Raw genomic sequence first — 14,102 nt, 5'->3', positions numbered from 1 at the left:
AAATGACTTCAGTTTTGTGCCATGTCTGTGATCTGCTTTTTTTAAACAAAAGTAAAACAACTGAATGAACATCCTCGGAGCCAGGCGAGTCCATATATTTTTCCAGGGGTTGTTATACTTCTGCTAATTCTAACAGGGGAATGTGATAACTATGAATACCCCCCAGATATTATCTGATCCTCAGCTGCTGTCACTCAAAAACTGCCGATTTTATAAACTTTACTTTCTTGGATATCCCAACCTATACATCCGAGCTGACCACTAAAAGTATGTAGAGAATCAGCATGATAGTGATAGTATAGTACTGACTTTAGGTTATAGACAAAAATCCTGGTGATTGGTAAAGCCACACAACTGAGGGCTGGTATTCTCAGGATGGGGAGCCCCATGTTCTGGGGAGCCCCCAGCCTAAAAATATCAGCCAGCACCCACACAGAAATGCCGCATCCATTAGATGTGACCGTCCCGGGACTCTACCCAGCTCATCCCAAATTGCCCTGGTGCGGTGGCAATCGGGGTAATAAGGAGTTAATGGCAGCCCATAGCTGCCACTAAGTCCTAGCTTAGTGATGGCAGTTGTCTATGAGACCCCCCCCCCCTCCCCCAATCACTAAACTGTAGTGAAAGTAAATAAAGAACACAGAGCGCCGCCGCTCACTGTGAGCTCCACAGAGCAACTGAAGTGAATCGCGCTGTCAGCGGTGACGTCACTCAGGTTACCCGCGGCCACAGCTGGATTCTCGGTACAAACTGCTACAACGGATCAGGTTTTTTACTGGATCCGTCGCATCAGTTTTACCACAATCTGCGACGGATCCGTTCCATCAAGCACAAACCGGATTGTGTGAAAGCACCCTTCTTGTGTGTGGAGAGAACTGTGACAGGAGTAGGACCTGGAGGATTTCTCCCTGCCAAAAGTGGGGGCCTGCTTGTGAGGGAGGACAGTGGTTGTGCTGTGAGGAGAGAAGCACAGGAACAGAGAGAGAAGGATTTCCGGCAGGCTTGTGAGGAGTGGAGAGCTTTATGGAGGTCAGTGACTGCTCCTGCCGAGATCGGACACTAACTAGGCCAAGCGGCCGGGACTCTGATGTATAAAGTGGACTGCTGCCTGGAAAGAAGGAGCTTGGAGCAGAACATTTGCAACCCTTTGTGCTTGGGAATCCTGCATAACTGAGTGTACTGTGATCAGGAAACTGCAGGGCCCTGAAGCAGGCAGGAACCGGGCTCTTTCATGCAGTTGGTGATACACACTGGAAGGATCTCTGAAGCTAACACCCTGACCTCGGCATATAGCCTGTCTGTGGATAGTAGTCATACTAGTTACTGGGAAGTAATTGTATATGGATTTGATGTTGAGCCTCTCCCCCATCCCTCCCAGTAAATATCGTTTTGTGACATGTCTGCCTGGGCATCAGTTCGTGACTTGCTGGATCTCACTCGGACCTCTGGTCATTACAAATTGACCATAGTATAACACTCTCCCTAAGTCAATGATACTTGTAGTAGCCTAGCAATATCAGTAACAAGTATGATAGAAAATTGATTGAAACACTATGTACATTTTATTGCAAAGTGCTTTATTTCAATGGAAAAGGGCATTGGGCAAATAAATCAGCATTCCCTGCTGCAAAAATTCACATTTCTTAGAAAACCAAATAGACTCGACAGAGTTCAGAAGCTCAGCACATATAGCAGTACAAAACACGAAACATTAATCATCAATGAATGGATTCACCCCTTATCCCTAATTACAGCAACCTCAAGCTGGTAATGGGTCTCTAAAGACTTACTATAATGTCTAGTGCACCGACTGGTGGCAGCAATGACCCCAAATAGCCATGATAGTTTATAGCGGGGAAGACATATCTGGGCCCCTGAATAAGAGTATAATATGGGGAGCTTTATGCCAAAGGGGTTAATACAACGATTATGGCATTGGTTTTACAGTAACGTTATTCTCGGATTATATAACCGTGTATACCTGGTTTATTCCCTGATATGGAAATTCTAAGTACCATCAGGACCTTCACTGTTATATACACTAGATATTTTGTGCTTTTTTTTTGCATATTTTAAAACATTTTCTATCCCTATCTTAAATGGTATGAGGAAATTGTTTAAACAGTGATTCCGTAACATTATGTTATTGAAGAAATCACTCCCATCAGGAACATGAACAGACTGACTATAAATCAATGGGATATGTCAGGAAAGCTTACAGGTCCTCTTTAAAGGAGGTGGTTGAAGACTAAGATACTGAAACGTTCTTTAGTATAGACCATGAATGTCATATTGATGGGAGTTCACTTCACAGTACCCAAACTGATAAGCCGTCATCAAGTCCCGAGCTGTCGGAGATACTCTGTGTACAACCAGTTGGTGTTCTCCTCTGTACACTGCGTAGTGGCCAGTCTGAGGTAGAAGCTCCGCTCCTATTCACACTTCATGAGGAGTTGAGTTGCAGTACCCAAGACTGGCCACTAGGCAATGTACTGAGCTGCGATGTTGGGGCTCCATACACCGTGTACCTTCAGTGACCGCGACATCTAGTACCAGCTGATCAGTGGGGAATGCCGGCTGTTGGACCCTCACTGATCAGTATTCAGCCCTGGAAAACCCCTTTAATGGAACTAGGTAATTGCCTTCATCAATGTGCAAAGAACCTCCATTGATAGGACTGCTTACATATTGGAGCTCACTGGTTTTGTCATAATGACAAAAGTACATCTCTATTTACAGCTTGTGCTTTGAAACTGGGGCAATCTAAAACAAAAAGAAAAAAAAAATGACCGGGGTGACAATGAAAATTACCCATAAGCCTTTGCTAAAGGCCATATCTGTAGGGCTAGGAAGCCATTGGCTCCACATACATTCAAATGGTTTTTACAAACCTTTCTGTAATTTGGTCAAATATATTTTCAGCATAGAAAAGCTTGGTCCATTTCTGTATTGCTACTGGCCTAAGAAAAAATATGGCATCCCCTAACCTTTCCCTACATTTTACAGAGGACACGTGTTCTAGCCCGGGAGGAATAGCGGGTACTCCCTGGATGACACTATAACCAGAAGCCTTACAATACAGGGCGGTTCCTCTGCAGTAGAAGGGTTAAGCAGAATGTAACATCATTGTATGAATATCTTAGTCCTTCCTTGGAGTCAGGCCAAGAGGAGGAAGGATCTAGCGTATTTGATCTCAGCTCATTCTCAAATCACAATGATCTCAGGTCTACATGGTGGCAGGAGTATTGGCGAAGTCATGGAGTCTTTGTTCGATAAGCAGGCGAAGCGATGTGTACCTAAAAAGGTAGAAAAATATAAAAAAAACATAACTAATAAATCATGGTACAAATACCGTAACCAGTTGCAGACATAATGAAACCCTTTAGGATTTGGAAATGAGAAATACTAGCTAAAATATTGAGCTGTGTTTTTCCAGTGCTGTTGGTTGGAGTTCGAAATAAATGGGCATAAAGTGTTGTGTGGCATTACAGGGGACTGTATCAGTGTACTTTAACAATACCCAGATACTATCACATAAACTTATCACTTGAACCCCTGACTTCTTAGATTCCCAGCAATTTCGATAATGAAGGGGCGCCAGGACTTCCAAGGCACTCAGAGGTGTAGGGAAATGCAGCGAACCCCATTTACTGGAATGAAACGGTGCTGCAGTATGTGGCCAGGAACACTGCACTTCAAAGAAAAACAAAACAAAACTGTATGAGACATCACGCAAGAAGCTCTGCAGCACCCTCATTCTGCAGATCAGCTGGTGTCCTGGGGTGGAATCCCCAGTAGTCATTAAGGGATGGACTATTCTAGTGATATGCCATCACGTATGTAGAGGATAATACAGGTGTGTGGGAGGATATTATAAAGAGGGGCAGCTTGTGTTGGGAGATAGTATACATAGGGGCAGCATATGTGAGGGATATTCTACAAAGGGGCAGTGTGTGTGTGTGTGTGGGGCATATTATAAAGAGGGGCAGTGTATGTGTGGGAGAGAGAGAGGGACAGTGTGTGTTGGGGGATATTATAGATAGGGGCAGTGTGGGATAGATTATGGAGATGGGTGGTGTAGAGGATGTATTATTAATTTTCTGAGGAAAATACTTCCTTTTCTGGAACAGCTTCACGGTTGCAAACACTCTTGGACTGTGTCTGTGAGTGAGTGAGTGAGTGAATTATATTATATTATATTATATTATATATTATATATATATATTTACTTATTTATTTTTATTTAAAGAGTGATATCTGGAAGGTTTGATGGGTGGAGGCGGCACTGGGGTGGAGCCTGGGTGGAGTCTCAAGGGGGCCCGAAAATTTTGCCAGTAAGGGGGCCCTGAAATTCCTAGTGGCAACTCCGCTTGCTCGTGATCCAAACTGTGCATGCTCTGATGATGCAAGTGTACCGCCCCGTGCTCGGCTGCAGCCAAGCCGCTCGGATCCGGGCTCGCTGGTGGGTGGCTCGAGCGTCTCCGGACCCGGGGGCCCTGTGGTCACTCTGATCTGAAAGGGGCTGGCGTTTTGGGGGACGTAGGTTTACGGCCGGAGCCGTGGTTAAGTTCGTGACGCCACCCACGGTTGTGGTGAAGGTGGACACCACCGCTGCGGTTACGGGGCACCCGGGGAAGATGTTGCGCAGCAAGATGTTAACCCCTCCGTGGGTAGAGATGGTGGCCCCGGGACCCATTGGTGGGTGCGTTTGGCGGTGCAGGGAGATGGGCGGCCGGAGGGCACTGGTGTACTCCCGATTAGAAACACACACAAGTATCTGGTAAACCAAGATGATGGTGGTCGGTGCCCGCAGCCGGCTGCGGTCTGGTCCCCCACCCAGTTGGTGGTCTCTGCCTTTCTCCTGCACCTTTTTGAGTGTTGATAGACTACCTTAACTTGCAATACAGGAGTCCGCTCCCCGGCTTGTGTATGTCGGAGGAGCCCTTTTGCCCGCAGACGCTGGCCCGTGGGATCTCTCTGCCGTGGCTGTGGCTTTTTATCCCCCTTGTTGGACTGTTGTCTTCAGTCAGGACTTTGCGGCCAGGACTATAGGTCCTTTCCCACCCAAATCAGTTAATTAACTCAGTCCAGTAGCTTCTGGACCTCGTTTCTGGGTCTGAGTACCCCCCTCTGTGCTCCGGTTTCAGAGTCGGTTCCCCGGGTCTGTACCAGCGGGCCACTACCCTGTCCCGGTCCACCACGGTTCCACCGAGCAGTCTCCCTGGCTCCTGCAGGCAGAGGCCTCCGTATGCCTCCTAGCCAAAAGGTGCCCGGGCTCCAACCCTGGCACCTGTCAGACTGCTGCAGACCTGGGCACAGGCCTGGCTCCGCCCCCTGGTGTGCCCATCAAGCCCTGAGGATGGTGACTAGAGTTTTAATGGTTGGCTGGTGACACCTTATTAGGGGACAGGTGTTGTGCGGGGCTCTAACTGACTACCTGGCTAGTCCAGGGCGTCACACAAGCAGAAGTAGCTTTGTGTCTGCAGCACTGTAGGATCGTAAGGGGCTGGTCCCAAAGATTAGGACAGTTTCATAGCAGCGCTTCAAGCCATATAGCAAAGAGGCAGTAAACGCTGTGCTCAATGCCTAGGAGACTGGCACGTCTACAGTCTACCCCCAAGTCAGGAGCAGTAAACAAGAAAATGAAAAAATCTCTCCTTTCTTGAGAACAGAGAGAACTTTTAAAGAAGTTGAATGCAAAGTTTCTGGTTTTTACAAGCACTTTGCAATTTTAACCACTTATAATGTTAAGAATATCCATTTAATCAAAAAGGCAAGAAAAGTGAAACAAAGCCCTGTACACTAGAAATGCCCATACAAAAGGTTGTATTAACATTCACGTGAATGGGTTTATAGAACATCATATAAATGTTAAAGTGATGCAACATAAGTATATCAGGTAAGATCAAGGATTTCATTCTCTCATTTTCATATACGCAGAACTAGAATTACCTTCTCATTAGTTTGGAGATTTCTCTATCTTCTTCTTCCTTCAGTTTTTCAATAAAACTGCTCAGAACAGGCATCTCAAACTTTATATACTGCGCAACCTGAAAAACGAAGAGTCACATGTAAGGACATTAGGTATCTCCTAAAGCTGACCATAAACATTAGATGGCTGTTGGCTGAAGGATCAACCCTCCTACGCAGTCTATATACATCTGATTATAAGAGCAGACTGTCAGTCATTACGTACTGCCCCCGTGTCAGCGGCCGAGCCGCTCGGATCCGGAACCACGGTGGCTCGAGGGGTCTCGGGACCCGGGGGTTTGCGCGGTCACTAGAGTTTGAAAAAGGGGGGTATGTACAGGGAAGTTAGAAGTTTGTGACGCCACCCATGGTGCGTGGTAAGATGGAATACCGCCGCTGCTGGTGGTGGGGGGAGCCCGGTGGCGGTGGTATGGCAGCAAATTGTTTAACCCTTCCGTGGGTAGGGGGTTTGTACCCCGGGACCCAGTGGTGGTGCTGGGGGTGCCGTTGGGAAAAGGAAGGGTCATTGTGTACTCACTCAGTCCAAGAACACTGACATCGACAGCTTGTAAACCAGAATTCTGAGCACCGCTGCAGCAAGGAGGGAGCACACTTGGATCCGTGCCCTTGGTGTTGCTTGTTAGCCTGTGGCCTTTTCCGTGGCACCTTCTCACTTGTTGGACCCTATAGTCTTGAACTAATTGGGTCCCGCTCACCCGTATGGCTAACGGAGTGAGCTTGCTCTCAGGGTTGACACTCGGAATTTTCTGGACTGTGTTTGGGAAAGTCCTATCCCATCGGTGCGCTAGTACCCCGATTTTGGAGCGAATGAGGGATGAATCTTGAAGACTTCACCCCCGTCGGGTAAATTACCGGGACGCTTGAAGCTACTTCCTGGCCTAGGGTCCACGTGCCCCGTCGTGCCCTGGCCCCTGCCCGGAGATGGCTCAAGGCCGCCGGCTGCCCTCCTCGGCAAGTCCGTGCCCCTTGACACGATCCCCTGCGACCGGGGTTCCAGTTCCTACCAGGCCCAGACCAACGTCTGCCACCTAGTAGACTCAAGGAGCCCTGCTCCTGACCTCCTCTCTCTCCTCCAACACACGACAACTCTTTTTCACTTTCCCCTACCCACCCCCCAAGTGGGCAGCCCTATTCTCTTCAGGCCCCCAATTTTGTGTATGGTGGGTATGGTGTAAAGCATTCCTAGGGTTTTGACTGGCTCTGATTTTAGCAACACCAAAGGACAAGGATCCTTAACCAAGGAGGATTGGATACCGTGCAGAAGGGCAGGTTGCACAATACCCTGTCACAACCTGATAGGCCAGGGCGTCACAATTACATGTCTCACACCGGCACTTGCCCTTCTGTTTATAATAAGCTCTGAAGGCAGATCCTCACGGAGATCTATGTCCGGCCCATAGATCTTAACAGATCATTTACATATAAGAAAAACGACGATTACTCTGGGAGAAGACATCAGATTGCAAGTATCAAGATATCATTTTATTCAACTTTCTATGACCTGCATACCCATATAGATGGCTTAGGAGGGTTGATCCTACTGACAGATTCCCTTTAACCCCGTCACCAGCTAGCCTGTTTTTTTTAACTTTCCAGACTAGGCCAAATTGTACAATTCTGACCAGTGTCCCTTTATAAAAGTAACTCTGGAACGCTTCAACGGATCTGAGTGATTCTGATTCTGTTTTTGCCTGACACATTGTACTTCATGTTAGTGGTAAATTTTGGTCAATATCAGTTGCATTTAGTTAACAAAAATTTGACAAAAAAAAAAGTGAAATATCATACAAAATCATTAATAAATAAGTCTACTTTACAAAAGCACAATTTTTTTAAACTAACTTTTAACCTAACTTGCTAAAAAAAAAAAAAAAAAAAAAAAAAAAATCAGAAATTTCTTATTTTTTCAACAAAATTTACAAATCCAATTTTTTCAGGACCACATCACATCTGAAATGACTAATGGTCCTAGGTCATAGAAAATACCAAAAAGTGACACCATTTGGAAAACTGCACCCTTCATAGTGTTCAAAACCACATTTAAAGAAGTTTATTAACCCTGTAGGCAATTCACAGGAACTAAAGTAATGTAGAAGGAAAACATGAAAATGTTACTTTTTTCCACAAAAATGTTGCTTTAGCCCTAATTTCTTTCATTTTCACAAGGATAAAGGAGAAAATAGACCATACAATTTGTTGTGCCATTTTCCCTGTGTATGCTAACGCCCCATATGTGGTGGAAGTCTACTGTTTGGGTGCACGGCAGGGCTCAATAGGCAGCGAGCACTAATTGAATTTTGCATGGAATAGATAGTGGATGCCATGTTGCATTTGCAGAGCCTCTCATGTGCCTATGTGTCGCCCAGGGAAGGGGGTACTCTGTCCCGGGCAGTTGCAAACGGGAATGTCACTTCAGGTGGCTGTTGCCTGGTCCCATGCCCGCTTAATAAAAGGGGGATATTTGCAGGGGATAATAGAGTTAATGTTCGTGATGCCACCTGCGGATTGCGGTTAAGAGTGGCGAACCGCCGCTGCTCAACGTGGGTACTCCCAGGGACGGTGATAGTGGCAGCTATGGTGATAGGCCCTCCGCAGGTAGGGCTGTGCCTGGCAGATGTATGGTGTATAATGATGGAGACCACATCAGGTTAACTTTAACAGTCTCTACTCACATGGACCCTCGGCTTGCTGATTCCGGTCCCAGGAGTATCAGTGCCAATGTAGTGACCCAGGTTGCTCTATCCCCGGCACTCTCTGTAGATTGAGTCCCCGCAGCGTGGAGCGTTTGGGAACCCCGACTGTCCCTTTTGGGGTACAGTCTCCTTTTCCGTACAGCGGGCAGTGGGGACCCTGCGAGGAGATAAGTGTCCAAACCCTGGTCCTAGTTTACTGCTGATGCCCCCGGATTATTTGGTTCGATGAAGTCCGTAAAGGTGTCCTCATCATGCAGGTATTTGCCAAACCGTTTGAAACTTGACATTTGACCTAGGGCCCTGTGCCCCGTGCGTGCTCAGGTCCCAGTGGTAGCTCGGTACCCATCCTGGAGACCTCTCTCCTGTGCCCCCGGGGTCACCGTTACACGGACCCAGCTTAGGCATGTTCGCACACCTCTCCTGTGTGCTACTCGACGCTCTCCTCACTACTGACTGACTGACCCCTCCCACCAGGCTGGCTCTACCCAGGGACTCGTTCCCATGGAGACCATCCCCTTACATGGTTAACCCTTTATGCCCAGTGTGGAGAGGAGAATTAAGATTTTAGATGTGCGTTGGTGGAATAGGCACTGCTGCTTCAGGTCCCATGGGGTAGGTCCTGCATCCCCTAGAGCAGAGGTCTCAAACACGCGGGCCGCATGTGGCCCCTCAGGCTGCTTCGTGCGGCCCCCAGGCTCGTGCCCCTGTTGACTATCGCGGCCGGTGCAGGGGCCGCAGCGCCGGCAAAACATTCATCTGACATAAATCACTGACAGGGGCTGTGGGCGGCCTCTGCACCGGCCGCCATAGGCGACAGGGGCACGGGAGCAGAGATGAGGCAGGGAACGTGGGACAGGTGAGAAGAATGGTGTGTTTTGGGGAGTTTTTTTGTGTATGTGAAGGCAGGCACATTAACCCCTTAGCGACCTAAGATGTACTGGGTAAGTCATGGCTCCCTGGTACTTAAGGACCCATAACGTACCCAGTACGTCATGGCGAAATTGCAGCCCCAGTGGCTGCGATCGCTTTGCAAATACCTTATATTCGGGGAGGAGGGGACCTCTGCCTGAACTCAGAAGGGGTGGTGTGTCCTCCCCGGACCTACAGAGGCTGTGATTGGCTGACGAACGCCGCTCAGCCAATCACAGCCACTGTAATTTTTCAGCCAAACATTGAAATCCAGCTATGATCAGTGCAGCTATAGCACTGATCATTGGCTGGAGCTGGGTGACCGCAGTTTCACCCACCCCCAGCTCTGATTGGAGAGACCGGCCTTGTGACCGATCTCTCCAATCACTGTGGATCTGGGGCCGGTGACCACTCCCCTCAGCTTCACTCCAGCGTCTGTGGAAGGTGAGGGGAGCGATCGGTAAGTTACAGCCACTGCGCCCTTTCAGCCGCCGCCACTGCCTGCCCACACACACACACACACACACACACACACACACACACACACACACACACACACACACACTACTACTACAGGATGGGGACATTACTATGGGATGGGGATAAGGCTGGGGACATTACTATAGGATGGGGACATTACAAGGATGGGCACAAATGTTGCTTCAACCCAAATTTTTGCATTTAGACAAGGGTACCAGGATAAATTGCACAACAAATTGTATGGTCCACTTTCTCCTGAGTACAGGGTTGCCCCATATGTGGTGGAAAACTACTGTCTGGACACACAGCAAAGCTTGGAAGGGAAGGAGTGCCATTTGAATTCTGAAGCACAAAATTGGCAGGAATAGATTGTGGACGCCATGTCACATTTCAAGATCCTCTGACATGCCAAAACAGGAGAAAAGTGAACCCTTTCTAGAAACTACATCTTTGAAGGAATTCATCTAGGGATGTAGTGAGCAATTTTCACCCTCAGGTGATTCATGGAACTGTATAACATTAGGTAGTAAAAATAAAAAAATCCAATTTTCCATTAAAATGAGGATTTAGTCCCAAGGTTTTAATTTTTGAAAAGGATAATAGGAGAAAATGGACCATACAATTTGTTACACAACTTTTCCAGAGTACGCCAGTACCTCATCTATGAGCAAAAACTACTTTTGAAGCACAATGCAAAGCTCAGATGGGAAGGAGCAGTATATTGGGACTTCAGATTTAATTGTAATGGTTTGGGGGTGCCATGTCATATTGGCAAAGCCCATAACATGCCAGCAAGCAGAACCCCCATAAGTCACCCCATTTTACAAACTGCACCTCTCAATAACATTATCTAGGGGTGCAGTGAGCATATTGACCCCACTGGTATGTCACAAAATGTTATACTATTGGGCGATAACGAAAAAAAATAACATTTTTACTACTAAAATGTTGTTTTAGCCCCTGATTTAAAGTTTTCACAAAATGAATAGATGAAAAATAAAAAGGCACCATAATGCGTTACACAATTTCTCCTGAAAGTGGCAATACGCCAAATGTGACTGTACAGTATTGTTTGGCCACACAACAGGGCTCAAGAGGGAAAGAGTGCTTTGGAGCATAGAATTTCCTACAGTAGTTTCCTGACTGCAATTACAGAGCCCGTAAGTGCCAAAACAGCAGAAATCTTCTCAATTGAACACATTTTGGAAGTTACACCCCCCTGGAAATTAGTCTTCTGGTGTAGTGATGATTTTGTCTCTGAAAAACACCCTTGGAGTCAAACGCAGTGAAATGTTCAATTTTTAATTCTGCAACAAAGCCCCTGTAATGCCAAGTACATTGTAGTGCCCGTACATGGTGCCTAACTTGTGCTTCTGGAAACACACACCCCGTAAATTAAGTGGGTCTCCTCACTACAGCAATGCCAAACATTTGGACGTTAACTGTGGTTTAGGCACATTGCAGTGCACAGATTTTGCTAATTATCTTTTTTGGGAGAGCCATAGCACTTTTCCAAAGCCTCTGTGCCACCAGTCATGTGGAAGCCCACTTTATTTCTGTTAACAGATGATGGACCTGAGTGGGGAATTGTTTTTCTGTGTTGAGTTGAATGCTGTTGGTGGCAATTTGTAGTACAGTACATTTTGGATCAGCTCACATTTATCCTGTGCTCTACGCTGTGCACTTCCATTAGGGTTTTCACCTATGTCTCCGAAATACACAATTCAGGTGAAACCCCTCATGATCCATTCACTAATTAGGCAGCAGAGCTACACCGGACTTAGTTTGGCCTCAGAGTGACCCTCTTTTCAAAAAGGTGCACAAAACTATTATGGACCACACTTTTCTGCAGGCCTAAAAAGAAGTGTTAAAAGATGGATACCCCAGACCACAGGCCAGATGGGAATTCAAAGTGACTCCTTCTGCCTCATTACAGTGAATTTTCCCTTGGTAATTTTGGCTGAATCACGGTTTTCTGAGATTTACACATACTGCAAACCACAGGATAAATGTGAGCCGCACCATTCTACGGCAGAATAAACAAATCTTCAGCAGTTGATTTGGCATTGTTTATTTTTTGACACCATTCACCATGTGGTCATTAGGCAGCATTATTTTTCAGGTCAGTACAATTGCAGAGATACCAAATTCATAATGTTTTTTGGTGTGATAGCAGCCAAAACCTTTTTTTTTTTTTTTTTTTTTTTTTATAAAGTAAAGGTTTATTCCATCACCAAATTTAGGCTATAAATTGAAGGCTATATTTTTTTTCATCTTTCTGCTGACAGTCATGTGAGGGCTTCTTTTTCCCAAGATAAGTTGGAGTTTTTAAATGATACCAGTTTGTGCACCATAATATTTTTTGTTCCTTTTTTTTATTTACTTTTTGCAAGGCAAAAATCAAGAAGAAACAGAAATTCAGGATTTTTTTTTTTTACACCGTTTACTGTCGTAAAAATGATAGGTTAGCTTTATTCTTCGGGTCAGTATGTATACAAGCGATACCACTTTCATGTTTGCCACTTTTACATAATAAAAACAAAATTTTATAGAAAAAAACCTTTTTTTTGCATTGCTGCATTCTGAGAGCCATAGCTTTTTTTATTTGTGGTTTGCGTGGCAAGATGACTTTCAGCAATACCATTTTTATTTACATGTGACTTTTTGAGTGCATTTTATTCCACTTGTTTGTCAGATTTTTTTTTTAGTGTTCACTGAAGGGGTTAATTTGTTTGATGGCTTTATGGATTGATTTGTTCTGGAGGCGGATATACAAAATGTACTTTTTTGTGTTTATTTTTGTTTTTACATAAAACATACATATTTATTGGTATAAAATATTTTTTTTTTCTTTTTTAATTTTTTAAATACTTTTACACATTTTAAACTTTGTCCCTATATGGGACTTTTAACTTTTATTAGTCTGTGACGCCCTGACAAAATCAGGTTGTCACAGAAGACTGCATCCATCTTCCAGGTGCAGGATTCCCTCCTCCTTGGCCCACCAACACAACCCCACACCCATGTACACAATACCTAGTCACCCCTCAGTACAATAGGGACACACCAGTGGGCGGGGCCAGTCATATGGTGACGCCCACCTAGGGGTCCTGAGGTGTGAAGGGGAGGGAACACACAGAGTGGAGGAGGCAGAACTGAGGAGACAGTGGAAGGGAGAGGAGTGAAGTAGTAGTCAAGGGTTGTAGTTCCCGGACTACCTGAGCTGACTAGGTGGCAGACAGCAGAGCAGGGCCACAGGCGATGGAGATCCGGTCACGGGAGACCTTAAGTGGACCGGGGCAGGGTTGTAGCCCGCCGGTGCCGACAGCGGGAATCCGGTCCGGAGGCCGTGCACAGTCGGGGTACCTGGACCCTAGGGCGAGGACAGCTGCAAGCACCTTGTCAATTAGCCAGCAGCCCAGATAGAGCGAGACGGATGCGCAACGCGGGGGATAGGGCATCTGCAAGTGCCTGCAAAGATCCCAAGGGTCAGATCTCGCGGGCCACAGCTCCCACAGAAAAGACACCGGGAATGGACTTTTCCCATTTCAGGCGGACTAGTCAACACAAGAGACAACAAATTAGAGTGCAGGAGGAAGGGCCCCTGTTGTGTTCATCGGTGTGTGGGACCCGAGCACACCCCTCCAGAGGCTACCGGTATCCGACACTTGGTTTACTATCTGGACTCTGTGTGACTTTATTCAAAATAGTGAGTACACCGGTATCATCCGGTCCATCTCTGCAAAGCGCATTCCAGCACTGCACCTACACCTGGGCACCGGGACAACACCTCCCCTACCCGTGGAGGGGATACAATCCTGCTGCCCCGCTCCATCAGCCCCAGATACCAAGGCAGCGGCGGTGTCACCAACTATCACCGCAACCCACGGGTGTCGTCACTGACAAACTCTCCCCTGTAAATAACCCCTTCATATTGTTGTGTGCGACGGGCTGCTGCACGAGCCCCGAATCCAGCTGCCACTGGAGCCACAGCCACGATCCCGGATCCGAGCGTCTCGAGTAGCCCCC

General features: G+C 46.7%; 1 protein-coding gene across 2 annotated transcripts in view; it reads right to left on the bottom strand.

Moving 5' to 3' along the window:
- Positions 1–1,556: 1,556 nt before the first annotated feature.
- Positions 1,557–14,102, bottom strand: part of RASSF2 (Ras association domain family member 2) — a 131,510-nt gene continuing 118,964 nt past the window's right edge. For both annotated transcript variants that reach the window (XM_075346175.1, XM_075346176.1), the window contains exons 10-11: positions 5,953–6,050; positions 1,557–3,296 (exon numbers count right to left, since the gene is read on the bottom strand). In XM_075346175.1, coding sequence (XP_075202290.1) covers positions 3,227–3,296; positions 5,953–6,050 — 168 coding nt within the window. In that variant the 3' untranslated portion in view covers positions 1,557–3,226. The remainder of the gene's footprint in view (positions 3,297–5,952; positions 6,051–14,102) is intronic.

The sequence above is a fragment of the Anomaloglossus baeobatrachus genome, chromosome 4, assembly GCF_048569485.1.
Source record: "Anomaloglossus baeobatrachus isolate aAnoBae1 chromosome 4, aAnoBae1.hap1, whole genome shotgun sequence".
NCBI lineage: Eukaryota > Metazoa > Chordata > Amphibia > Anura > Aromobatidae > Anomaloglossus > Anomaloglossus baeobatrachus.
The sequence above is the reverse complement of the archived record's forward strand: the minus strand, read 5'-3'. Positions and strand labels throughout refer to the sequence as shown.